Genomic DNA, 26,435 nt, shown 5'->3' with positions numbered 1-26,435 from the left:
CGTAATGTTTCCACGAGCGTTTACTGTATAAAGTAACAACGAAACCGAGCAACATCACAAAATAATACCAAAATTAATAGCATAATTTGTTTCATTATGATAAACAAATCCAGACTGCTGCATTACACAGTAGGCAAGGTTCTCCTGCTTCAAATACTACTTATGTTCTAGACATCAGCAGCAGAAGTAACAAGTCCAAAATGCTTCAGTGTACTTCAGTTTTCCATACAAGTCTGCATGCAAGCCGTGGAGCATAAGGATGAAACAATCCTGGTTTCCTCAAAGAGGCCAAACCGACCACACAACTACTCAAACAGAAAACAACTGCTGCTCATAATCATAAGACAGAAGTGCAGGAGGTCTTTGACGGTTTCATAGTTACATGTTAACCATTAGAAGTCTGAGATCAAGCTCTCCTTAATGCACTGCCTAAGCTACACAGCAATGGCCCTCCATACTGACTATGTTCCCAGGATAGACATAACCAGTAATCAAGTACCATATATACATACAAGCACAATAAATCTCGTATTCACCATTGTGAGAGATGAGTAGTTCTGCCTCCAGCTTCCAAAGCCTACATTTGGACTTCACATCTTAGCTCCATATTAACCATGTATTATCAAACCAACTGGTTTAGTATCACATTTTTGTAGAGCTGTGCCCTCAGTTTGCCTGTCTTACAGCTGTTCAGTTGATACCAAAAAAGTACAATAGGCTCTGCCTGGGTGCTCTGCAGGACTCTGCATTTACTTTAATGAAAAAAAAACCATGTTTCTGACTGAAGAAATAAACATTATCTGAAGACACCAGAACACTCCTAAGTAAATTATATCTAAAAATCCAAGTGGAAAATGCAATCACATTTCAAAGAAACAGGATATCTCAAGGTGGAAGGGACCCACAGTGATCATAGAAACACAGAACGGCTTAGGTTGGAAGGGACCCCAAGGATCATGCATCTCCAACCCCCCTGCCACATGCAGGGCCACCAACCTCCACATTCAGTACTAAACCAGGGTGCTCAGGGCCCCGTCCAATCTGGCCTTGAACATCTCCAGGGACAGGGCAGCCTCCTGGCTCCATACTGCCCTCCTCCGAGTTCTTAACCACAAAACGCCGATAGGAGGAATAAATCGCATATTAGTTCTCAAAACAAGTGATGGAAGATGAGCTAAAAGATTAAAGAGAAGTCGTGCCATATTTTTCCTCGCATCTATAGCTTTGCATTTTACTTGTTATCATTATTATCAACTTGTCAAAGCCGGGGAAGAATATAACAGAACGATTCCTCCACTGTACCTTCTGGGAAGGCTGATATTTGCCCTCGCATATGAAGTTACTACACAGAATCGCGGAATCTCAGAATCCTTAGGACTGGAAACGACAAACGCATCTCGTCCAACCTGCCCGCACCATGCCCACTAACTACGTCCTTACTGCCACATCTACACGGTTCTCGGCCACTACCACCACCACAGACAGTGACATCGCCGCTCCGGGCAGCCTGCCCCAAAGCAGCAGAGCAGTAGCAGGGACAGCAGTCATAAATAACGTGTGCACACCCGTTATCAGCCCGCAGCGCCGAGCTCCACACCCGCCCCGGTGCTCAGCACCGCTCCAAGGGCGCCACCTGCCGGTCTCACCGCGCTGCGCCGCCCGCCTTGAGGATCCCCGCGCCTCCCGCCCGCCCGCCCGCCCGCCCACAGCCACGCCGGCTCCTCGCCACTACGAGGTTCACTTGGGGCTGGGGCGGCCGCAGGGGAGGGCTAGCAGGAAATGCGGGGCCGAGCCGAGGAGAGAGACTGAGGAGTGGGGATGGGCAGCCGCGGGCGGACCGCGCTAAGCAGTGACGGCCACCAACAGCTCCCTCACCTTGAGCATGGTGCCACCCGGCTACTGCTGCACCCGCCAGTCGCAGTTATGACGTAAAACAGCGCGTCGTCGCGTTGTGATGACGTCGATCAGCGCGCCGCTACAACCACCAGTGAGCGACCGTTGGGGGCTTACGTCACGGCCTGCGCACGGCTCTGTCCCCAAGGCGCATGCGCAGATCCGCAGCCACCACGTTGTGGGCAGGGCAGCGGGTAGAGCTTGCGCAGCAGCTGGAGAGGGGCTGGGAGAAGGAAGGCGGGAGTGGCTGAGAAATGGCGCCTTGAGTGGTTGTTGCCACTGCGTGCCTCAAAGACAGTCATCCAGACTTATTCAGCCCATTACGCCTACACTATTGGGTTTGTCATTCAGCTGTAACTAGAATAATAAATACTAAATTCCTTTCAACTAAGATAAACCAAAACAGTGCTACGGTCTGATTTAAATAATGGGAAATCTCTTCCCATGTTATCAGTTAATTAGCTGTGTTCTTTGCTTCTAAAGATTTGCTGGTCAGGAGTTTCCACTTTCTACTGCTTTTCAGATTTCTCACACCGCTCAAGGCCAAGGCAGCAATAGTGGGCAAAGGAAAATGAGTCAACCAAATGAGATGATTTAGTTCATGTGTCACCATTTTCTGATCAATTACTAGGATCTCAGTACTTGTTATTTTTAACACTTTGGTAGATACTTATTCTCCTGCTTAATCATGCTCACATAGTAACACAATTCAAATGCAAACAAGCTTCATGTTTTCACAGAATACTGTTAATGTTTAGCTAGCAATGGAAAACCCTCTTTAATAAGAAAGATGTTTTAGAGCATTTGTCTGTATTCTTTGTCATGTACAGAATAATTGTCATGTACAGAAAATCCAAGTGCAAACAGCTGTGCCATACATTTACTATTGCAGTTCTGTTGTGAAGCCGTGCTGCCGCGACTTGGCGTGAAGGGGAGACAGGCTGCTTAACTTCCAAGATCCGAGAGGAACCTTTGCTGCCCAGGCATGGTGTGAACGTGAGCACCACCAGAGGGTGTTATGAGAACCTGTGTTCTGCTTTGAAATGAGCTCTATGATCAATCCAGTCCTTTTTCCTGGGACTGGGAGAGAAGCCATCGTGAAGTGGGGATTGGCCTCTTCTCCAGGTAACTACTGATAGAATTAGAGGTAACGGGTTTAAGTTATGCCAGGAGAGTTGCAGCTTGGATATTAGGAAACAGAAAGAGTGGTGAAGCATTGGATTAGGCTGCCCAGCGAGGTGGTGGAGTCCCTGGAGGTGTTCAAGAAACGTGTAGATGTGGCCCTGAGGGACAGGTTTAATAGGCACGGTGGGGATGTGTCGAGAACTGGACTAGGTGATCTTAGAGGTCTTTTCCAACCGTATTGATTCTATGCTTCTACACTTCTAATTTAGACACACTAATAAGAAATTGGAGAAGATAATACTGATAAATAATACTCATTATTTTTTTCAAGTCCAAAAATTACAGTAATTTAAAATATTTAGTATTGCTTTTAGAACATGAAGATAATCAGTCCTGCAGAAAATATAAAAAAGAATTAATACCTAGAAGATAAAGCACCTAAAGAACACAGTAGTAAATGTTAATCAGGAAGCATTTTATGGAAAGACAGATGAGCCATGTACCTCTCACAGTCGTAAATATTCTTTGTGATTACGGTTTTCTTTGTTCTCTCCTAGAGAAGGTTCCTATATTTGTTTATTGCAGTCTATTTATAGACTTAATGGAACCAGGTGAAGCAAGAATAAATATTTTCCTGATGAATGGGGATGTTTAAACCTCATATAATACAACCGGACAACGCTTCTCAATGTGCTGATTGTAAAAATAGCACAATCCTTATTTGCTGATAGATTCAACTGTTGTCAGGAGCCATTTGTCAGAGGTGAAGGAAGAAGACTGCAGGTTGTATCTGCCTTTTTTTTTTTGAAAGCTTTATCATATTTTTCTGTTGTATTTTACAAGCAGTGGGGGATGGTTACAAGTTAATGAGATATTGGAAGTATTTCAAACAAGTGGTACGAGTTTCAGTATCAAAACTAATAACAGGTATTGATTACAGATAACAGGTATTGCTGCAGTGAAAGATGCATGTAAGAAATGTTTTTACATCAACATTACAGGTTTGGTTATAAACATCCCCTCTCTAACAAGACTTGTATCTAAAATGCTAGTTGATGTTTAGTTGCATCTGAATGACCTCTGATTAAAGAATACTAATGGGCCTCTTTCACCGTTGAATTTACTTGTGCAGTCAGCTATACATGTAGGAAATAAGCCATCAGAGTATGGCAAACATTTCTGGAAAAGTGGTTTCCAGTATTCTTTGGCAGGTTTGTGAGCGTGCAGAGTGAATGGGCAGTTTGCAAAGCAGGCACATTTTTTTTAATGTCTTTTATTCATCAGCTGTATATATGTTACAAATACATATTTTTGTGATTGACTTATATGCAGTGATTACACAGCAATTATTGATAGATACATAAATACATAAAGAACAAAGAGTTGTTTTACAAAAACTTATGATGCACATGATTTTATCAGCTCTAGTATTGAATGGACTTTTTGTTTCACGTGGAAGTTTATCTATTAAGTGACTGATATGACTGACTGACAAGAATGGGAAAACCTTTATAGAGAAGACCAATAAAAATGCATTCGTTTTCATGTATGTACACTGTTATTTGCATTATATCAGTAATCTGGATGAAACCCCTGCATATTTTCATGGCAGAAATAACTGCCAGAGAAGGGTGTCTGCAAGATTTCTCCAGGACAGTGATAACACGTGACATAATGGATTGTGCACAGTCCAAACCTCTGTCAGACAGGCTTCCAAAGAAACTGAAGTTTCTGCAGCAGAGGCTACGGAATAAAGGCCTTTGACTCGATCAGCTCACAGCTGTTTCTAGTGTTAGGTAAGAACCTATACCAAGCTAGAGTTTCATTTCACATTTCACATTGCACCTTTCCCTGTCCTTGGTAAATAGCTTTTCTAAATACTTGTGAAATAAATGTTTTGTTTAGAAAGCTACAGCTCAGAGAATATTGAAGATGTTGATACAGCTCATAAACTGTGCCAGTCCAGGCAGAAATATAATTTAAGAAACTCATCTTTTGCCTTCCAGTCTGATCCTTTTTAATGCCATATTAGATTGTTATTTACAGCTGTTTTTTTTCAGTAAGATAGGAGCAATTCTTTACCAGCAGCACAACAGGTATTTATTTGGCACGCATTAAGAGGTACGGTAGAAAAAAAATGGATTTGTTGCACATTCTTGTTAAAATCTGAGCTTGTAACATCTACTTATTAAATATCAGTGCAATCAGCTAGTGACACTGATCCATGGAAAACATCACAAAGTGAAAAGCTAGCTTATTTTGGTGTTCTCCTACATGATAAATCTTGTATATTTTTTAAAACATATTTTTCCATGCACCTTTTCTTCTCTAAAATGAAATTTCTAACGCCATGGCTTGTCACTACTGTTTTGCCAGCCTGTTTAAAACTAATTCCTAAAATCTTTGCAAAGCACTCTGCTTTTCTGCCTCCTACCGCACTTTTATATGTTTTAACTTACAGGAATACTGTTCAGCACATCTCTTTTAAGTTACTTTCAAAGTATGTTGTTAAATATACAACTGTAACGGCTCCTGAACTGAAAGTGGCTGTGTGTTTTGGTGGGCTTTCAAAATATTCTGCACAAAACACAGATGTGACACATCAAGTATACAGCTTTGCCACACAGGTCTCCAAAACATACAGTCAGTTTTTTACATTCATGTGAATTTTAGCACGGTTGTTCCAAACAGCCAATTCAACTCTCTTTCACAGGGTGCAGTGAAAGTAGTACAGTTTGGATACTCATAAGCAACCTATTTAATTCTGTATTTCTCATTCCCCAGTTTGAAAAACAAAACAAGACAAAAAAATGTTTATTATTTCTGTGTTTAATAATATTTTTTTCTTTAATCTGGAGTTAAGCTTACCTTGAGCTTTTGCTTCTCATTCTTAAACGTATTTTTTAAAGCATTCTGAATGTAATGCTTCTCAGAGTTGCTGTTTTGGAATCTACAGGGTTTGTAGCAATATGTTGAATAACTAAACTGAAAACTAAGGACAGATGCCATTGCAGATTTCTTCATGCTTTCCCACTGACCTACCTTTAACTGCATCGGAGGCACTTCTGCATTTTAGCACACGCTGTCATCAACTTTGTCACGTTCTAAGAGCTTCCAAAACATACTTGGTGCTGTCTAAATCCTGAGAGGTGACAGGTAAAACAGACAAACGTATCCTGAAAAAAAAGTGTAGTTCAATTGAGTTGAGTTTCACTGTTGATAGCATCATGGTTAAACACTGCAGTGTTCCTTCCATAATCCAGATCCAGATTTCTTACTGCAGCTCGAGTTCTACATTTTGAATTACACCATCCCAGCAATGATGAACAATTCTTCTGCTAACAAGTTGCTGAAACTACCAGCAGAGATGTCAGCTAAAAGATGCACAGTTGTAGCACTACTAGTAGCAGTGAGAACATAAACTAACAGACATTTTTTGATGCTTCTTAGCACTCATCACAACAAAATCCAACTCTTCAAAATTTAATTGCATCTCAAATTTCTATTGAGCTGATTACATTTAGGATATTAACTGCAGCTAGAATGTAAAATGTCATGCAGCAGTTACGAATCTCTAAGATTTTAACTGCAATCTTTTCATCTTCATAAAAAAAGTTATTTTCACAGTACTGATGAATTTCTTAGCAGGAAAATGTTTTTATTTATCTTCATATTTATTGGCAAATGAGGTATTAACCTCAGCATCTATGTATATAAACACAAAATGTAGCACTTTATTTACCCAAATACCAATTGTTTTGTAATGCTTCTAACAGTAGCCACACACACTTCTAACAGTGAGAATCCATGGGACTTACCCATTCGCACCTACAAAGGAAACTGCTGGAGAAGGGAACCACTACATGCTGTGCTGCATCTTGCATGGTACAGGTTAGCTGCAAATATGAAAATATGGCTTCTCACACCTGTTTAACAAGTTTAGCAGAACAGACAGATTAATTGTAACTACAAAAAATAAAACAAAATCCAACTGTACTGCCAAGCTGGCATAAAACTGGAATGTATGCTATTATCACACTTGCTTAGGAGCAGAAATTCTCGTAAGTACAGTTGGTTATTTGGGTGTCACAAAACTTGTATGGAGATTCCTCTGGCTGGAGGATTTAGTTATTGAACTTACGCAGAGTTAAGCCTTACTCCTCTTGGTTTCAGAAAACAGTACTTAGTCAAAATCCAGTTGTCTCAGAAATCAGCTAAAATTTTCTGATGTTCTTAGTAATAATTGGACCATCTCCCAGCATTAAGAACATGAATATTCATTAAAATAGAAGCTGCAGTTCAGTTAATGATAATAATCTGTTTTTTTCCTGACTGCACAGTTCTTTTCAGTGCTTCGGATAATCGAGGAGAAACAGCAAAGGGAAACTATTACTTAACAGTAAGACTTTCAGGTTGCAATAATGTACTGAAAATCAAGGGGCAATGTTTTGCACTGTAAAATGTCTTAATTTTTAATGCTTTTGGTTTGCTGTATTAAAAATTACTACTGGAAGTTACAGTAATTTCTTGATATTAAGTTGCCATCCTTGTGAGGTTAGAAATCCAAGGGGAACAACCTGTGAGGGCCAGAGCCAGAAGAGATGTTACAAGGCAAATCTCACAGAACATCCACAGCTGGTCAAGAACAAACCATTGATTATGACTCCATCTTGGGAATAAATCAGCCAGCAGGGCTTTCTGAGAGGTGCAAAAAGTTAGCAATCCCTTGCTTTCCAGGAGTGAAAATGAAGGCTATTACTACAGCAATATGGAGGAAAGTGCTTAAGCCATCCATTGTATTGACTCCAGTGTCACCACCACGAATGCAAATGCATTTTGATGACTTGAGCAATCTGAGAAGGTAAACAGGAGAGGAATATACTGACCACCCTGCAATTCCTCCCTTCAGATTTAACCACACAGAAGCACATGGGTGAAATATTTGGTTTCAGCTCACGCCATACAATTCTTTTGAGAAAAAAGGGACGGTAAACTTAGAAAGTCTCAAATAGTTAGGAACACACCCATCACATACACATTTGACTTCAGGAGATAAAAGACTGTCACACAGAATAAAGAATGATACGATCGGTTTAACTCAAACTTGTGAGATGAGCTACACGACAAAAAGCAGTAAATGAAGCAATACTTAGACCGTGCCCGAGGATATGCAGAAAGAGGGTGTGGGAAAGAAAGCTGGCAGTTTATGTCAAAGATGCATCTATCTCATAAAATTAAATAGTGCAATAAAAAGGTTCACAATTGAAGCCATTTATCTCATTAGAAAAATAGTATTTTTTATTCAGAGGTATTTTCTGAACATTTATCCTTATGAGAACTGTTACCATGGGTGACATCAGCCTGAGACACAATGCTGACATTCCTGTGGATGGAAGACTAAAGAGTCACTGGGTACTTAAACAGATCAGGATGAGGTTTATTTTTACAAAGCACCTGTCAGTGCAACTAAATGGACAAATGTAGAAGTGAAAAACATTAATGAGAACAAGAAATTACTCATATTCCCCTTACGCTTCTTGAACAAGCAAAAGCTTTTCATGTGCCAAGAAAATAACACTGGCCAAGAAGGTACTCTGGTGAAAAGATGACACAATAAATAAGATTTGATGGGTTAATGGCTGGGGGCAGGGAGGGGATACATCAACAAGTATGTTATGAACCCAAAAACAAATACAGAATAAGAATTACAAAATGGTCCGGGTTGGAAGGGACCTCAGGGATCATGAATCTTCAACCCCTCTCACCACATGCTGGGCCACCAACCTCTGCATTCAATACTAAACCAGGCTGCCCAGGGCCCCCATCCAATCTGGCCTTGAACACTTCAGGGATGGGGCATCCACAGCTTCTGTGGGCAGCCTGTTCAGAATCTGTGTAACCCAAAACAATCAACAGTTTTCAAAATTACTAAGCTTACAGAATTAAAAAACAACAACAACAACAACAAAAAGCCCAACAATTTGCAGCAAATGGGGAACATCTGTCAAAAGGAAGAATTTCACATCAACAAGGGTGTATAATTAACAACAACAAAAACAATTAACTGAAAATTACCTTTGCCAAACTAGCTACATGTCATACAATCAGCTGAATGCAAGAGTGAAATATTGCCAAAAAATAAGGCAACAGAATCCAAAACAGTGAATAATTTGATAAGAGTAACTTTGAGCCAGTTAATTGGAGAGCTCTCTTTAGAGAAACAATGGATGCATTATCTGATCAACAAAGGAGGTGCTAACAAGGAAAAGCTGGCCAGCATCATGGCAAAAAGGTATTGTCAAAAACATGACCTGGCTCACAAAGGAAGGAAGCAAAAAAGACAAACAAAATTAAATAAATAAATGTACAACATGGAATGATTGCCATCTTCTTCTCTTCCACTGTATCAGCCCACAACATTTGGTCTCCTTTCCAATGAAAAACAGGGAACATCGCAAATAAGAGAAGCCCCTTCTCTTGTGATGCATTCCACTGCTGCACCGTTCCCTCATTAAACAGCACTAAGCGTAGCGTCAAGTTCAGCCAGCAAAGCAGGAGGGAAAAATGATTTCATGCAAATAAAGTCTTAAATCATCCTATGCACTGAAACAATATTAAAACACTGTTTTAGAACTCAAGATTAAAGAGAGAGAGAGAGAAAAAAAAAGAAGAGACGACCAGAGTTACTTTCAAACATTTTTCATGGCAGATTTTTAAACCAGGGTCTTTGACAGATAGAGCTGTTGAAGAACAGACAGTGGCAGAAAAAAAATCGTGGCAGAGGACTGAAAGGGAAGATTTTTCAAGCAGTCTCATGAAGGCAAGTCAAGACCACAGTCTCTCTCTCTCTGCTATTTTACCTCACCCCTTCCCTTCTTGGTAATGGATGTTGTCCTGATCTGAGGCATTAATCCTGACATGAATGCTTCATTATGGAAAACTTAAAGGATTATGATTTAGGCTTCTGGCACTTTGAGGCCCAAGTGTGTAAATGCATGTTATTTCAGAGCCTCTGATTCTATGCATTTGATAGATTTGATGGAACCATCTTTCTCCCAGCTCAGACTAACACCAAAGGCTGGCTTCAGTTCTCATTTTTTGTCGTTTCAAAGTATGCCTTCATGCTAGGTTACAAATGTAACCATTAAGTCATGGAACCTAGGTTCAAGCTTGAAATGCAGAGGGTACGATTGAATGTACTAGGCAATTAACACTGGGAAGATTGTAAAATATAGCTAAAGACACAAGAATGATGCTATATAAGGACATCCAACTTTTCTTGTTACTATGACGTTGGCTATCCTTAACACAGCACTATGAATGATAGCGACACAAGACATTTTTAAAGATTTGTTTAGCTTAGTAATCTCTGAAGTCCTGAAATCCAGGCACGCTGCACTAAATATTACAAAGTATACAGCAGAGTGTTTAAAGCTTAAAAATATTTTATTTACACTTCTCTTTATACACATTTTTATACAATTTTTTTTTTCAGTTTAAAAACTGAACAGAGCACAAATGCAAGTCTGAGCATACTGTACCCACAGCTAGGGAAAATTACCTTCTGCCAAAAAGAGACAAGAGAAAAGGCTTTTTAAAACAGTTTAAAAGAGGCAATCATAAATTTTTTCAGATAAGTATATAGCAGCCCTGATGTAGTCATTAGACAGTTAATCCAAATGTACATATGAGGTCACATATATATTTATATATATATATAACATTAATTTTATATAGGAAAAGTATTTCCAATTGCTAGACATAAACACAGCAGACTTCGAAAATAACTTTTCCTGTTATCAAATACATTCCTTTCAATACAAAGAATCTGATATTGTACACTAGAAACAAGTGGGATACTATAGCAGAATTGCATTCTCCAGCATATAATAATATACTTTAAAAAGATCTAAAAAAATAACAATATATAGGGAAAAATATTTAAAATTAAAAAACATAGCTCAATCTTCCCTTCACCTGTTCCCATAACTGATGTAGAAGTTAGGTGGGTTCCACTGAGGTAATAAAAGCCCCCTAAGCACAGCTGCAGTACAGTCCTACATAACACTGTATCTCCTAGACTTACAGCAAAGCTTTCTCTACCGGACCCATAAATTAAATCTACCATCTGCAAATAGAAGTGGTTTTCCCCTAGCTACCAACTCAATATTAATCCAAAGGTATCTGACCAAGGAAAGCTATTTTAAAAGACTATCTAAATGTTAATTCTAATTTGGGGAAAAAAAAAATAGTAGCGATCTAGTGAAGCTTTGCACAAAGAAGTAGGTTTTTCTGCCACCTGCCACATGACTGCTTTTATAATGTTTGCCTACAGAAAGGGAAAGTCTAAATTGTTTACAAACATCCAAACATAGAATACAGATGCAAACGTAGTCATTAATATTTATTTTAAGCAGCTTCAAATTGCTTTACAAACATGAAAACCTCAAAATGTTAGCTACAGGACACTGGCAAGCTCTGTTCTAAACGGATTACATGCATCTCTCCACTCTGTTCTCTCCCACATTCCTTCAGTGCACCCTGCCACATGGGACAGACCATACTGACTGAAGTAACTTCACCAGGTATTTGTTACTAAATGAAGAACAGGCTGGATGTTTTCTTTCATTACCAAACCCCTGTAAGCACTTAGGCACACATTTAATCATGTTTGTGCCTTTATGCTTTCTTTTACGTAACTTAGAGCTTTATGAATTCTTTATACGGGACTCTTCACGTGTGTAAAGTCCACATTTGAAGCATTAAAAAGAATGAGGGGCCCAATTCACTACTTTTCTAATGAAAAATACCTTTAAAAGGCAAATGTGATCTACAAATGTGATTGTCTCTATTTCTAAAAAGACCTTGTCATTTACAAAGGTGAAAGAAATTTATTTTTAGGGTAATTTGCATCTCCCTATAATGCTTACCTTCATTTCACGAAAGAACAGACATAATGAGCTAAGCAGTGCTTTTCTTTTCCTTTTTTCATTTGTACCTGTTGAATGTTATCCTTCAGTTCCTGAGCACCAGTGCTTCGTTCTTGACGCAAATATGTACTGTATTATCGGCAGGAAAAAAGGCAGCCCTTGTGTTTGTAAGGCAGGAGGTCTGTAAGAAATAATGGCTGCAAACCTCGGAGACCAGAGAAATATTGAAGTCACAAACCCTTAGAACTAGTATGAACTGCCACACTGCAGAAAGTGGGGCATCCCTATGTTTCAAAGGAGGTAACAAAAGCAGGTTGCCAGGTACGTGACACACAGCTACTAGCCCCTCTCGCTGGCAGTGCTTTCTGAAAGAGCAGATCCTTAGAAAAACTACATACTGCCTCCCTGCAGTTGAATCAAAGGGGAAAGAATTTCAAAAGGGTTTTTTTCAGCCTAATACCTCCCACTGTGAAACCACTGCCAACACCTCGTGGGGAAAAAGTAAGCTATTTTTTCCTTATGTAGTAGTCTGCAAAGAATTATCTGTTCCATTACAACAGACATAGCAGCAAGCTGAATGGCAACAGGCAGCGTTCAGCCAACTCACAGAAGCACTATGCTTTTTATCCATTCTGGATCATTTGGAAATAAAACTCCTTCCTGGAGTTAGATGCTAAATTAAGAAGTGAAGCCGATAATTTTTTGCTATGAGCGTGAATAAACTAGACTGTAACTCACTATGTCCACCTTTTCTTAAGGAAAGGCAAGTACGCTTGCAATTTTAAAGGAGGTCATATGTTAAATTTTAAATATCTAGGCAAGACCAGATTTGCAAGTGTTGTAGGAAGGACGGAGTGGAAATAGACAAAACCCCCCTCAAACTTCCCAATCAAAAATTGCAACTTACCTTCTTCTTGACAAATGAAAGATGCTTTTAAAATCCTCCCTCTTTTACCCAGTTTACTTTTGTTTTTATTTTAACACTTAACAATCTAGGGCTAAAACTTTCAATAAAACAGAAGATACCCCTGTGACATAGAACACAACGATAACTGCCTCACAAGTTCCACTGCAGTGGAAAAGAGAACAGAAGCCTCAAATTCATGCTTGAAACAATAAAAACATGGTAGAAATGTGAATTAACAAAACATTCTCACATACCCCTGTGTTACACCCAGCTTCTTGAAGACAAGACTGCATGGAGGCCCTAACCAACAGTTCAAGCTAGAATTTCACAATTCTGAACAATATCTTTCAGATCTGAACAGCTGGAGATGAACAGGAACTTAAAAGCAGAGCATCTAAAAATGATCTGGTTCTTAATGCTTCAAGTATCAATACACACCAAAGCCTTCACTAGCAGTTGCTTTGCCGACGAAACTCAGAAGTTGCTTAAATACAGACCTGAAACATAACTTGAAACACTTCCATCGTTACCATGACTTCTAATTAAGTCTTAAGTAACATCCATTTACTACACCTGAATCATGGAAAACCAGATTCCCAGAACCACATCCATTTCCCAGACAAGCCCTTGTGGTATATTACTGTATGCTACAAGGGCTGCTCCAAAAGTAATGCCTCCTGTTTTATTATGGTGGCCTACAACATCAGAGGTGGATGTTGGTGGTATGGCAGTAGATTCTGAACCTTCCCACCCATATTCCATTCCCTTTTGTTGCTGTGTGACAGATGGCTGCATAGGGACAGCGTGACACAATGATGTCTAACATGGAAGTGCAGGTGAAATAATGGTGTGGAATTGAATTCCTCCACGTGGAAAAAATGGCACCTACTGATGTACAACACTCACAGAATGTTTCTGGAGATCCAACAGTGGATGTGAGCACAGTGAAGTGGTAGGTGGTGGATTTTAGCAGTGGTGACAGTGACACTGAAGATAAGCCACATCCCAGATGGCTGCTCACAGATGTCACACTACAAGATTTATCCACGTGAATCAGCAGATTGTAATCAGGAAACTGTATAGGATAAGCGTCTACTTTAATGTGTTGGAAATAATGTTGAAATATCACAAAGCTTGCACTGAGTGCCAGAAACGCTCACACAGGAACAGAAAGAACACTGTATGAAAGTTTGTCAGGACCTACTGAGGCTGAAGGTGACAGTTTCCTCAACTGCACCATTACCAGTGATGAGATGTGGTGTCAGCACTGAGTGACTGAGTCAAAAATGCAGTCCTTGGAGCAGCAAGATGTGAATTTTCTATCAAAGAAAAAGACAAGACACAGCTCTCAGCAAGTACAGTAATGCCTTTTGGGATAGGAAAGGCGATCTGTCTGGATTTCCTGGAAACTGGACAAACCATCAACTCTGACCCATACATCATGATGCAGACTAAGCTGAAGGCTCTAACTTCCAGAGTCAGGCCAGAGAAGAAGACAATCTTTCTCCTGTTACACAATAACTCCAGGCCCCATACATGTTTGAAGACCATGGATCACACTGCCAATCTTGGCTGGACTGTCCTACCACACCCACTGTGTAGTCTGCATTTGGGGCCTTCTGATTTCCATCTGTTCAAGCTGAAGAAAGATGGACAGCATAGGCAACATTTTCAATGCTGGGGAACAGTGGGTCACCACCAGTGGGGGACACAAACTTTTATAATTGTGGCATGCACGCTCTTGTTCATTACAGTTGAGAATGCAGAGCTAATGGTGGCGACTGTGGTGAAAAGTAGTTTTGTAGCTCAGAATTTGCTCTATCAAAATGTTATTGTGCTCCTTGCATATGTTGTAGTTTCCATGAATATAAACAGGAGGCACTACTTTCAGAGTGAGCTACATATTATTAAGTCCCCTTGAAGCTTGCTCAAGCAGGATTAGATTTTTGCTGCCCCACACATTTATTAAGAAATGAGGTTGTGACAAAAAGAGTAAGAATAGTAAAGAAAAAGGTTTTGGCTTTTTTTTGTGCCCTAATACTCTTTGAGATAGATACAGAAGAACCTTTTTACTTGCACACAGCCAGCACCTACTGGAATCAGGTCATCTCTGCACCTACAAAGGACAATGTACGCACAAGTCTCACAGTAGAACTGAGGTTTTAGTGTAAATAAAGTTGGCTTTAAGTTAGACTACTAGGAAAGTAAATGATATTTCTCACTCAGTAAAGACTTAAATTTAAAAGCAACCCTTAGTCTACATGAGAAGGCTGAAAATCAATATTTGGTCCAGTCACTACCGGCATAGATAACATTAATACAGCTGTGATGGCATAAATTATCCTTCCTGTTAACTTATAGAAAGAAAATGCTCAGTAAGTCATTTTTAAGAAAAAAAAATCTACTGATCTGATTTAGATTAACACATCTCAACCCAGAACATAATTACTACAAAGATATCACAAATTATATAGATGAGGAGTTGTATACATTGTTTTCACTTCTGTTGATGATTTAAAATTCAGTTTAGGTAAGTAGATGTTATTTTTAACACAGGACATTTTGCAGTGATTTTGGTCCTTCTGCAAGTGCATTCTTCTGAACTCCCTGAGTACTGTACATTCCTCTTCTACAGTGATTTTCAACTAGAAGATGCTGAATAAAGTCGATTTGCAGTGCTGTCTATTAAGTCTACTGCTTAAAGAAAAGCAAAGTAGCATAAGACTTTATAGAAGATGCAAATGCATGTTTCAGTATTTTCTCCCTACACTCCTGAATCAAGTGTAAGCCTATGAGTTACCCAAATTTCTCCTTCAGATTCTATTGACGATTGTTTTTACAACATTAAAGAAAGTAAGAATTGAATTGTCATTATTTATACCTTGGCAAATCATTCTTACTGATATCTGCAAGTTAACACAATGGAGTTATTAAAAGCCCTCAGGAACAGCACATTTCATTTCAGGCACTATGAGGTCAGTAGCTACAGCCATGAAATTTGTTATTTTTTTTTGTAGAAACACAAATGGTAGTAGCCATCCAAACACCTAACTCAAAACACAGTAGTTCACAGCAGCAAATAATTAAAAAAAAAACCCTACTATTAATAAAAGATTTATCACTTCTATACGAGTACAAGCAAAGCCACTGCTGAGAATACACTATAGTACATCCAGTTCTGAAAATACCTGTGGGTCAAAGCAGTGCTGGTGAGCATTCGCTTACTGACACTTTCCATTTTCATAAAAAACAAGACTGGTAGCACATTCATACATAAAACAAACTCAGGTAAGATGTATTTAGTTTTTTAAAATAATTTATAAAACAACAAATTATTAAGAGTTCGTTACGTAAAGTCAGTATAAGGATTTTAAAGTTACTGAATCAATCAGTATATGCTAAAGATACTTTGATACCAAATGATGCTTCCAGTTATGTAAGAACTTTGACTTACTTAGCTCATTAATGGATAAAACTACACCTTAAATTTAACAGATATGGCTGAATTTGTGCACTGGTTTAAATATAGCTGCATGTAAAAAGGTTGTTTTTTGTTTTTTTACAATGTATATGCATGTACATACTTTACTTACCAACAAACATAATGCAGACAACAGAAGGCAGCACAGAAATAGTGTTTTAAATAATAATATTTTTAAAAAGTTAAAGTTTTTTCAATTCAGTAGAAAATGTGTAATTCACATTTTGGCAGACTTACCAGTACTAATATACAAAACTTGGAAAAAAACACATGCAAAGAGACTGGAGGTTATACTTAACAGTATTTAAGGGAAAACAGAAACACCTTGCAGATGTGAGAGTACTGTGCAGTTAATGGGAAGAGCATCCAAACACAACATAAAACACAAAAATGGTTTTAGCTTTGTTCTTTTAAACTTAATTGTATCCTACTACAGCTTATGAGTTCTACTTTGATGCTCAATAAAAAAAGAGAATCAGGTCTTTCTTCCTTCCACAAATGTTTTGTTAAACTCAATTGATTTCAGAAGAAATCTGGTACCGTGGCCACAGGAAAACAAACAAAAAACAAAAAATCAAACAAGTATGGACATGAAATGCTATCAAAAGAATAAGCACACCCCAAAATATATATTTTCTTTCCCCTGTTTACAACTGCATTTGTTAAAACAAAACAAAAACAAATCCCACAACTTTTACAGTATCAGACCAACTATTGGCTTTTCTAACAAACTTGGTAAGTATTCTCCCTGTAAATCGTGTTTCTCTTAAGCATTTAGCAGTTGTCCTTACACACAACATGCTAACGTCTCTGAAGGAATTCAACTAGATTGTATGTTAGCTGCTCCAAAAGTAATGCCTCCTATTGTATTATGTTGGCTCACAATGTTGGAGGCAGATGGCGGTGGTATAGCAGTAGAAGTTGAACTTTCCCTCCAATAGTCCACTACATTTTGTTGCCATGTGACAGATGACAGCAGACGGGCAGTCTGGGGAAGTGGGTGTGAAGTGTGTGTGACTGAAATTCCTCCAATAAAACAGGAAACAATTGCACCCACTGACATTCACTGACGCATGCTGAACGTTTCTGGAGATCAACAGTGGATGTGAGCACAGTGAGGCAGCGGGTGGTGCATTTCAGCAGTGCTAAGTGATGTGAAAGACAAGCTATGTTCCAGATGGCTGTACACAGCTGTCACATCATGAAATGAAGAGTGTCTCGATCAGACCACTTGCGTGAATCAGTGAGTTATGACCAGGAATCCAGTGCAAGGCTGAAAGTGACGGTTTTCTGGATCGCATTACTGATAATGAGATTTGCTCTCAAAATTTTGAGCCAGTGTCAAAACAGCAGTTCACAGAGCATGAATTCCTCACAAAAAGTTCAGGATGCAGCCGTCAGCAGGTAAAATGTGTGCAGTCTTTTGGGATATAAAGGCGGTGATCCTTCTAGATTTCCTGGAAGCCAGATAAACCATCATCTCTGACCGCTCCATCATAGTGCTGATTAAGCTGAAGGCTTAATCCAGAGCGAGGCTGTAAAAGATCAACAAAAAATACTTTATGACCTTTTGGGGTGTGCTTGGTATGTCTCAAACACTTGCAGTGCAAAGCTGTTGCCGTGACAACTAGCTGACAGGTGGGACGTGACATAAACCAAAAAAGAAGAGGGCCTTTCTCCTGTAACATAGTAACTCCATGCCCCATACTAGTTTGAAGACTGTGGATCACACTGCCAATCTAGGCTGGACTGTTCCACCACATCCATCGTATTACCTGGATTTGGGGCCCTCTGATTTCCATTTGTTTGAGCCGACGAAAGACAGACTGCACGGACAACATTTTCCTATGAACTATGCCATCAAAGCAGCCGTAGAACAATGGGTCAACTCCGCTGGTACAGGTTTTCACAAGCACAGCATGCAGGCTCTTGCTCGTTACAGTCGAGAATGCATAGCCCATGGTGGTGACTATGGTGAAAAACAGCATTTTGCAGCCAAGAACTTGCTCAATCAAGTAATGTTACTGTGCTCTTTGTGTATGTCGTAGTTTCCTTGGAAATAAATAGGAGGCATTACTTTCGGAATGATCTACTTTTTTTCTGACAAATAAGATTCAGCTTTTCATATTTCACTGAGGGTGTTTATTCTGTTTCAGCTGCAACGTCTAACATGTTCCAAAACATATTCAGGGAAGTGCAAGCTGCAGACCTGTAAGCCATCCAGCTTGCAGGGCATCCTTGGGTATTCATCTTCTTTCCACTTGTTTTCCTCTGGATCAAAGGTGAGAATTGAGTCACTGTAATGACCATTGTAACAGAGGCCTCCAAGAACCATTATCTGTTTGTCCAGAACAGCTACACCGTGACCACTCCTACCAATTGGCATAGAAGCCAATATAGTCCACTGATCAGTATCAGGGTCGTAAACCTCTGTAGAGGGACATCCTTGAGATTCAAAGGAAGCCCTGAGGATCACACAGACACCTCCAAAGACATAAAGCTTACCATTGTAAGAAATCATTTTGTGAAAGCATCTTGCATAATTCATTTTGCATTTGTTCTCCCAACAGTTAGTGACCACTTGAGTTCTCCTTGTTCGCTGCTCTACTGTCCCTTCTTTACTGGGATCAAATACACACACTTGCTTAGAAGTTGAAGATGATGTAATTCCACCAGTGATATACAACTTGTTACCCAGCACAGTTCCTTCATGTCCATATTTATTGACTGGATAGGGATCTACAAATTCCCATTTATCTTCAGTAATATCATACCGTTCAGTTGAATAAAAGGTTTCATCCCTGGTTCTCCCAGCCACTGCATAAACGTACCTCCCAATAACTCCAACAGCAAACTCAGAACGCGGGACAGACATGTCTGCCATTCGTAACCAAGTGTTCTGTCTTGGGTCATATCTAAACACTTTGGATGAAGCATGAAACTCACCATCTGGCCCCAGTTCTTCCCCACCTAACAGGAACACAAAGTTATTCACAATGGCAAGGCAGTCTGGTCGTAAAGGTACTTGAGGACCCTCTAGTTCCCACCAGACCCTCGGTTTGTGCAAGAGAAGAATTTTACTGTTTACCATACTGTGTCCTATCATTCCTCTAAACACGGCAGTCTGGGGTTTGGCAGAACGAATTTTGTTCGATTTCATTTCCATCAAAGGCTGCTGGTGAACGCTATGAAAGTAATTCATGGCTTGGTCAACCTCATGTCGCAGCTGCCGGGAGTATCGGTAAAACTCTGATGTTTTTACCTATGAATACATTTAAAAGATATTAAAATTCTGACCAAGAGAAACAATTCAGAAAACCTAAATGGCTATGTGTAATTTAAAAATTATTTTACTTAGTCTAAGTCAGGTGTTCTCAACAGCAATTGCATTCATGTATGAAGGTTAAAGATAACGTACAGTTATTCAAAATCTACAAGGGAGTTTAGTGATTAAAAGCACAGTGGCTAATGTTGTCACTGGAATACTCACACACAAAATTTAAGCAGGGATTACGCACAGGTGAAACGCCCAAGTCCAAAAATCATTATTCCTTCTTCCCAAGAAAGCCTCTTTACACCTTCTGCTTCATCGATGAAATGTCTAAGTTAAAAGCGTACTATTTCCCTGGTTTTTAACGATATCCTGCACACCCATTCTGTATTTACCTAAGTCCACTCTAGACTGACTTCTAATGAAGTCTCACAACAGAGCCCAAGTAGGTATTCCCAAACACTACACTCTGCTCACAGGACTATTTGTGATGGAAAGGCAAAGTTCAGAATCCCTTCCTTCCGAACACGCTATCACATTTCTCACTCTACAAGGTTCCCTCTCTGTATGTCTCCTCAAGCTAACACATATCTTTAGTACAAGAAGAAAACATATCAATCAATATCCCTTTGCTTGCACATTTTATTGGTGAACTGTGCAGGTAAGTTTGAACTTCCATCTCCCAAGTGAGCCTTACAACCTTTGTACTACCGCCTAGTTATGACACTCACCTCACTGTCAGTCCTCAATTTGAAGAGCCTGCTCAAATTTTCTTAAAGAACCATTATAAGACTCTACCTACTATCTAAGCTAATTTTGAGTTCCTCCAGCGTTTTCTGCGATGATTCCAAAACACATCCTCTGATTGAAACGTTCCAAACATTTTTATTTGTCTAGCACCAAACAGGTCTTGGATTACCTCCTGCTGTACAGACAGCCTTGTCTCACCACAGCATTCTCACTTATACCATTAAAACAAATTTTAAAAAACCAAACAAACCACAACAAAAACGAAAAGCTAAATATTGCCAAATGCTCAAATCCTCTATCAGACTTTTCACATAAAACTGGACTGCCTTCAAAAGCTCTGTACACCATTAATTCCTACCAACTCCAAAACAAGGAGCAGTACTTTAAAAAAATGTCATGCCAGTCCAAAATTTCAAAGCAACCACAAGAAAACATGAGAAGATAATGTATTTCAATATCTGTTCCCCACCACTTTGCATTCCCTTTCCCAAGGGGCAAAAACCTGTACCACCACCTATATAAGTAGCAGTGGTGTTAATGAATTTTCATGTATATGAAAAGCAATTTCAGACAGCTTCTCAAGACAAGTGAGACAATCTCTTAGTAGGTTACTACTTAACTTGGTAAGGGCACCACTATAAAAGCAAATCCCCAATCTCTTGCCGTAAACCAGGCAACAAGAAGCAAATGCATCTATCAATTAAAAACAACTGTCTCAGACTAAAATATGTAGAGAAGTTACCTACAAGCACAGACCTGAAGAGATATGAGTTCTCAGAATATTGAGAAAAGAAAAACAAGGTGACAATAGACTGTTTATCTATATTTCTGTGAGAAAACATACCTGGAGGCTTCCTAGCCTTTGCTGTTGGGAAAAAATGCTCTCACCAGCACAATCTCTACCATATACAAACCATACTTCTCCTGAGGCTCAAATGATGGTCTAAGATGAATGCTAGTATATGCCTACATGAGCAAGTAGAGACTGCTCACGTTTGCTTGATATTAACAAACTCAAGGTAACTGTAGGACAGTTTGCCCACTTTCATATTCACGTGTTTTCTGTGTGAGAGCTTTCAAAATTACGCTAAAGTCCTATTCAGCCCATCGTAAGGAAAATTTCCCATACACCTATACTTTTTAGTAATTTTATAATAATTTGCATGCATGTTCAAAAAATGAAGCAAGCACTGAAACTTAAGTGTTTCATTATTAAAACACAACAGTGGATTTGGCAAGTTTTAGTAAATTAAGAATATGACAGCAAGCCTTCTGTGGGAACTGCTGTCTGATACCCAAAATATGCTGAAGGAAAATGCTTAGCATCCAAAAGTATGCTTCCGTCATTCCCTGTAACCAAGAAGTAGTTGACCAAGAAATATCTAACTGCTAATGTACCAATTTTTTTTTCTGTTAAGTTCAAATGAAGAAGCTCTAAAAGGCTCACGTAGCCAATTGGTAGCATATGAAATCAAAGAGAATGCTCATAAGTTTGTTCAAAAAATGTGACACATGGACATATACACTGACTGGGATGAATCTTGAGGTGAAAAAAATGTGCACTGTTAAGAGCACACTATCAGCTCTGAATTGATTAGAAAAATACAAAAGCTTTACAGCATTCTCAGAGTTTAAAGAAAGACTTTCTGTTCTCCTTCCAGTTGATAAAGTTTCATTTGCGATTTTTTTTTTCCGCATTCTTCCCAATATTTCCCTTCAGTTTTCTCTATAAAATCTTCTTAAAGAGGGTCTGATAGGACATAGCATCAATGTAACTGTTACCCAGAGGTGAAATATCTTATTACATCATCTACCAGTTACAGCTATTCAGTCAGACAGGCAGGGAACATCATGAATATAATGAAACGTGCCTTTTCGTAAAAGAGGATTAAAGATAATTAAAAACATCAACCTACATTTATCCCTCAGGTAGCCAACACCAAACACATCAAAGTTTCAACAAAACTGTTGCCATCCACCCAGCCATAGTACATTGGGGCTGGAACGCATTTTCTTTTCTTCATTTTGTATCAATGAAACACTGCCTTCCCAAAATAAAGCAGCTACTGATGGTTGTCTGTTTTCCTGCAGAACTGCAACAATTGCAAATTGCTCTTCTAGTCCGACTGGCTATAGGTTTAAGAATTTCTCTATCTACATTTTAACAAGAGAAGAAGTCAAAATACAAGCCCTTACACTAGTTTCTATCTGAAAAGTGAAGTGGCCCCTGCAAAGCATCAGAGTGTTCTACATTACTCTTTTCTTATTTTTCCCTTTTAACAAATAAGCAAATTACTAAGCAGAAGAAAGGTAATGAAATGCAAGATAAGTTTTCTGTAACAAAGTTTGTCTTCAGTACAGAGCTTACTTTTTTTCCAGCAACCACGTACAAGTATTGCTATATTTTTATTTTTGTTATCTGGTGTTTTAGGGAAAAACCATCCAGAAAGACACTTTTAGTTACCTAGTTAACACATAGCTGATGTTTGAAGTGGGCACTCAAATCTTAACATGTTATTGTCTGGGGTACAAATGAGCCTGGTTCCTTCTGTAGATCCAGTAAAAACATCAACAACCACAGAATGGCTCAGAATGGAAGACACCTCAAAGCCCACCCAGCCCCAACCCCTGCCGTGGGCAGGGCTGCCCCCCACCAGCTCAGCTGCCCAGGGCCCCATCCAACCTGGCCTTGAGGCCTCCAGGGATGGGCACCACAGCTTCTTTTCTAAAATTAGTAATTCTGAATATCTAAGTGAAGTAATACAAAGTCAATACACGGAATACAGAAATTATGCTATGTCTTTTCAATGAACAAAGATATTTGTATCAGATTTCTAGAGAGCTTATTCTTCCTCTTCCTTGCAGATAAATAAACAATTGAAATTTGACCAGGCATTATGCTGACTGAAAACTAAGGATTCATCAGCCTTCCTACGGTTCATACTGTTTTCATATCTACTTATCTCTGGCCATATTCAGAACATAATTATAAGCCTGTCAAAAAACATTATCAAACTTTTGACATGCTGACTGAATTTTGAATTTTGAAGTGAAACAGAAAAAAGTTAAACATGTCTCTAAAATGGCAGCAACCAAAGTCAACCTGCAACCACATATCAGTATACACAACACTACGGATAAGTTGCTGTATGTAACTTTTCCTTTTTCTAGTCTGGGTCTTTACTTACATGTGGAAACTGGTCAGTACCTGCACAGGACTTGGAAGGGTTATTCTGCAAGAGCTACAAGTGCTTGGCGTTTGTCAGCCTAGCTATAAAAAGATAAAACGACACAGCCTCTATGCAGCAAGGACAATACTGTCAAAATCAGTGTCTCACCAGTTTATAAAAGGGAACAGCAAGAGAAGTTGTCACAGTCAAGCTGAAATGTAATGGCAAAGAACTCTCAGAACAAAACCAGCCATCTGTATGCCAGAACCAAGGTGCTCAGCAAAAGATAAATACTGCTAGCAAGTCTATCCAAGTCAGTGATAAACCTAAGACAGACAAATACAAGTGCAGAGCCCATTTAAGAGAAGTAGAAACCTCTAACCTTAACCACTAGGCACTTCTTGTTCTTAACTTCAGCATATGAAGTTGTAGAAAATATTTGAAGTGATTCACTAAACATGGAGGTGAGAAAAACATCGATAAAAAAGCGCTGAACATCCCTAAAGACAAAATGACAGGGACATAAAATTATAATGCCATCTTTCAAAAATGATGATATGCTAGTCCAGGAAACCACATACTCAAAGATGGACTAATTAATATGCTTTTCATCCTATCTCTGAAGTACAGGTTGATACTCCCAGTGATTAAGTTTCTGATTTAAACTGGGAATTTATTAATCAGCATGGACTAGTTGTAACCCTACACAAAAGGCACTAGAAAAAAACCCAGTTTTAAGGTCACAGAGTTTTGAAACAACGCTTCATCTGTTCTTATATACAAAAACTAAACGGAGATTAATTAAAATATGCAGGAAAGGCACTACATGCTCACAGTACAGTAACAGACAAACTCAACTTTCCTCAAGCCCTGCAGAGCTCAGGATAGGTTTCAAATAAGACAGATGTAACATGCACAGTGGAACGCGTGCTTCCTAGCCATAAACCTCTCCTTTCTTTACCAACGATTTCCTCAAATCCTTCCATTTTCCTCATCCATCTACATTAAGGGCCAAGCAACAACAGAAGTACCTATTCCTACCTCAGAGGCAGTTCTTCCAGGCAGTTCAGAGCAAGCACACAGGCTACACCTTCCCTTGTGCATCCCATGTGCATGTCAGTCTTGAGGTATTAACCCAGTCACTCATCACTTCCCTTTGAAAAATACAAGCCATCCCACTCAGATTGTAAATCTCTCTTAAAACTGCTGTAAGAAACAAAATGGCTTAAGATGCATAAAGTATTCTCTCTGTGACATGGAAAATTAAGTTATGTAAGTTATTTATGTCTCAGGATAATGCCACGCATCTTAGAAATGTCTATTAGAAAGATTACATAAGAATACATATGACAAGTCAGTGACTGTATTGTGAATGCTGAATTTGCTCAACGGTAAGAGTCAGCCTCAGACTGTATTTGGTACATTCACACAGGATTTTACCCTGTGCTTCAGCGAAGGATAAATTTTTATCTGCTCTGCAATCTCCAGAAAAGCACAGTTCCCAGTATTTTCCCCTTCCTACACAAAGGAACGTGTTTCCTTCAAGTTACTGACAGAACAGTTAACAAACATGCTCTTTTATTAAATAAAGAAAAATTTTAAAGCTCGGTCATATTATCATGTTTGCTTCAACCGCAGATGCCTTTTGTCACTGGTTATAATGAGTTACTCAGCACTCTCCAGCCAGGTCAAAAAAACATTCTTAGCTGCAGTGGTGAATGACATCCATGTTTAGCCCTTCTTCCCTCTACTTAACACAGCACAGTCCCACAATAGAAATTTGACTGGCTTTGTTCCACTGTCGCATACAATTAACGGATAGGGCATTCACCAAAAAAAATGCTTTTACAGGTGACTGTGTAGCCTGGGATGCTGAAAAAGACATCTCTCCTTTAGTTTAGCTGCTTGTAGCTGCCAAGAAAAATTGCAAGAAGCAATGCATGCAGAATAGATATCAGTGATACTAAACCAACTTCAGAAGTTAAACCTAAATAGAACCCTAAAAAAGCACAACACACATTTTTCACTTGTGCTTGCAGAAAATTACGCTGAAGACAGTTTGATACTTGAACTCCTATCCCAAAAACTCAAAGAGCTGAAATAGACTTTCACATGTATTTTAACTTATGTGATTGACTATAAGAATATCCGGTGATATCAGTTTTCCTAATGCAGACCTTAAACTATGCAATGAAGTAGAAGTTTTATTACAAGCAAGACACTACACAGCATCTTGCAGATTCCAGCTCTTACTAGCTGGAATCATTTTTAACCTGATATAAACATCACATTCGTGTTCTAAAACAATTCTAGGTAATTAGATTTATTTTATGTCCATAGGCTAGTCAATATAAGTTATGTATTAAGTCTACTCAATCCACACACACAAAACAATAAAAAAAAGTAATAATTCAGTCTGAAATTATTAATAGTTTTTATAATTTATAATACAGTCTTATCTGTATATAGATACCAAAGTAAAAATGTATGAGAAAATAACGGTAAGAAGCCCAACAAAATACACAGGGAGTTAAATCCTATTAATTCACTGAGAGGTGAAAAATACAGAATTTAAAAGTTCATCTGAACACACAAGATTAATAACAATGACATAACATAACAGCACAAGCTGAAGAACTCCTAACTTGAATACCCTTTCAGTTACTAGCCTGTGAGAGCTGCTTACAAGCTCTGAGTTCTCTACCCACATCAAATGTTCCCGAGTTTCTTAGGAACTAGAGAGCAATATTTTTTGTCTATTCTTCAACAGAGCAGTGGAAAAAGCAAGTTCTCATTTAACCTCTTAAAACATACAATCATTAGTTGAATTTTTTGTCACCTCTTACAAAGACTCCTCTGATATTTCAAGTAAGTCGTTACATTTCACACTGTCAATCACTTCTGACCG

General features: G+C 38.9%; 2 protein-coding genes and 1 long non-coding RNA gene across 13 annotated transcripts in view; 1 reads left to right on the top strand and 2 right to left on the bottom strand.

Annotated features, from left to right (window-relative positions):
* APOO (apolipoprotein O) overlaps nucleotides 1-2,001 on the bottom strand; it is a 29,870-nt gene extending 27,869 nt beyond the window's left edge. Inside the window, exon 1 of the mRNA XM_048965092.1 lies at nucleotides 1,876-2,001. Within this exon, the coding sequence (XP_048821049.1) occupies nucleotides 1,876-1,884 (9 nt within the window). The 5' untranslated portion in view covers nucleotides 1,885-2,001. The remainder of the gene's footprint in view (nucleotides 1-1,875) is intronic.
* A 118-nt stretch (nucleotides 2,002-2,119) lies between these two features.
* LOC125691463 (uncharacterized) lies at nucleotides 2,120-17,018 on the top strand. The gene is made up of 2 exons (XR_007376143.1): nucleotides 2,120-2,231; nucleotides 2,786-17,018. It is a non-coding gene; the product is annotated as an uncharacterized LOC125691463 (long non-coding RNA).
* KLHL15 (kelch like family member 15) overlaps nucleotides 16,488-26,435 on the bottom strand; it is a 23,297-nt gene continuing 13,349 nt past the window's right edge. For 9 of the 11 annotated variants that reach the window (XM_048940802.1, XM_048940791.1, XM_048940849.1 and 6 more), the window contains one exon: nucleotides 16,488-19,598. In XM_048940802.1, the coding sequence (XP_048796759.1) occupies nucleotides 18,489-19,598 (1,110 nt within the window). In that variant the 3' untranslated portion in view covers nucleotides 16,488-18,488. The remainder of the gene's footprint in view (nucleotides 19,599-26,435) is intronic. The other 2 variants (XR_007376138.1, XM_048940864.1) reach the window with 2 other exon arrangements.

The sequence above is a fragment of the Lagopus muta genome, chromosome 1 (assembly GCF_023343835.1).
Source record: "Lagopus muta isolate bLagMut1 chromosome 1, bLagMut1 primary, whole genome shotgun sequence".
Lineage (NCBI taxonomy): Eukaryota > Metazoa > Chordata > Aves > Galliformes > Phasianidae > Lagopus > Lagopus muta.
This window is presented reverse-complemented; position numbering and strand designations above follow the sequence as displayed.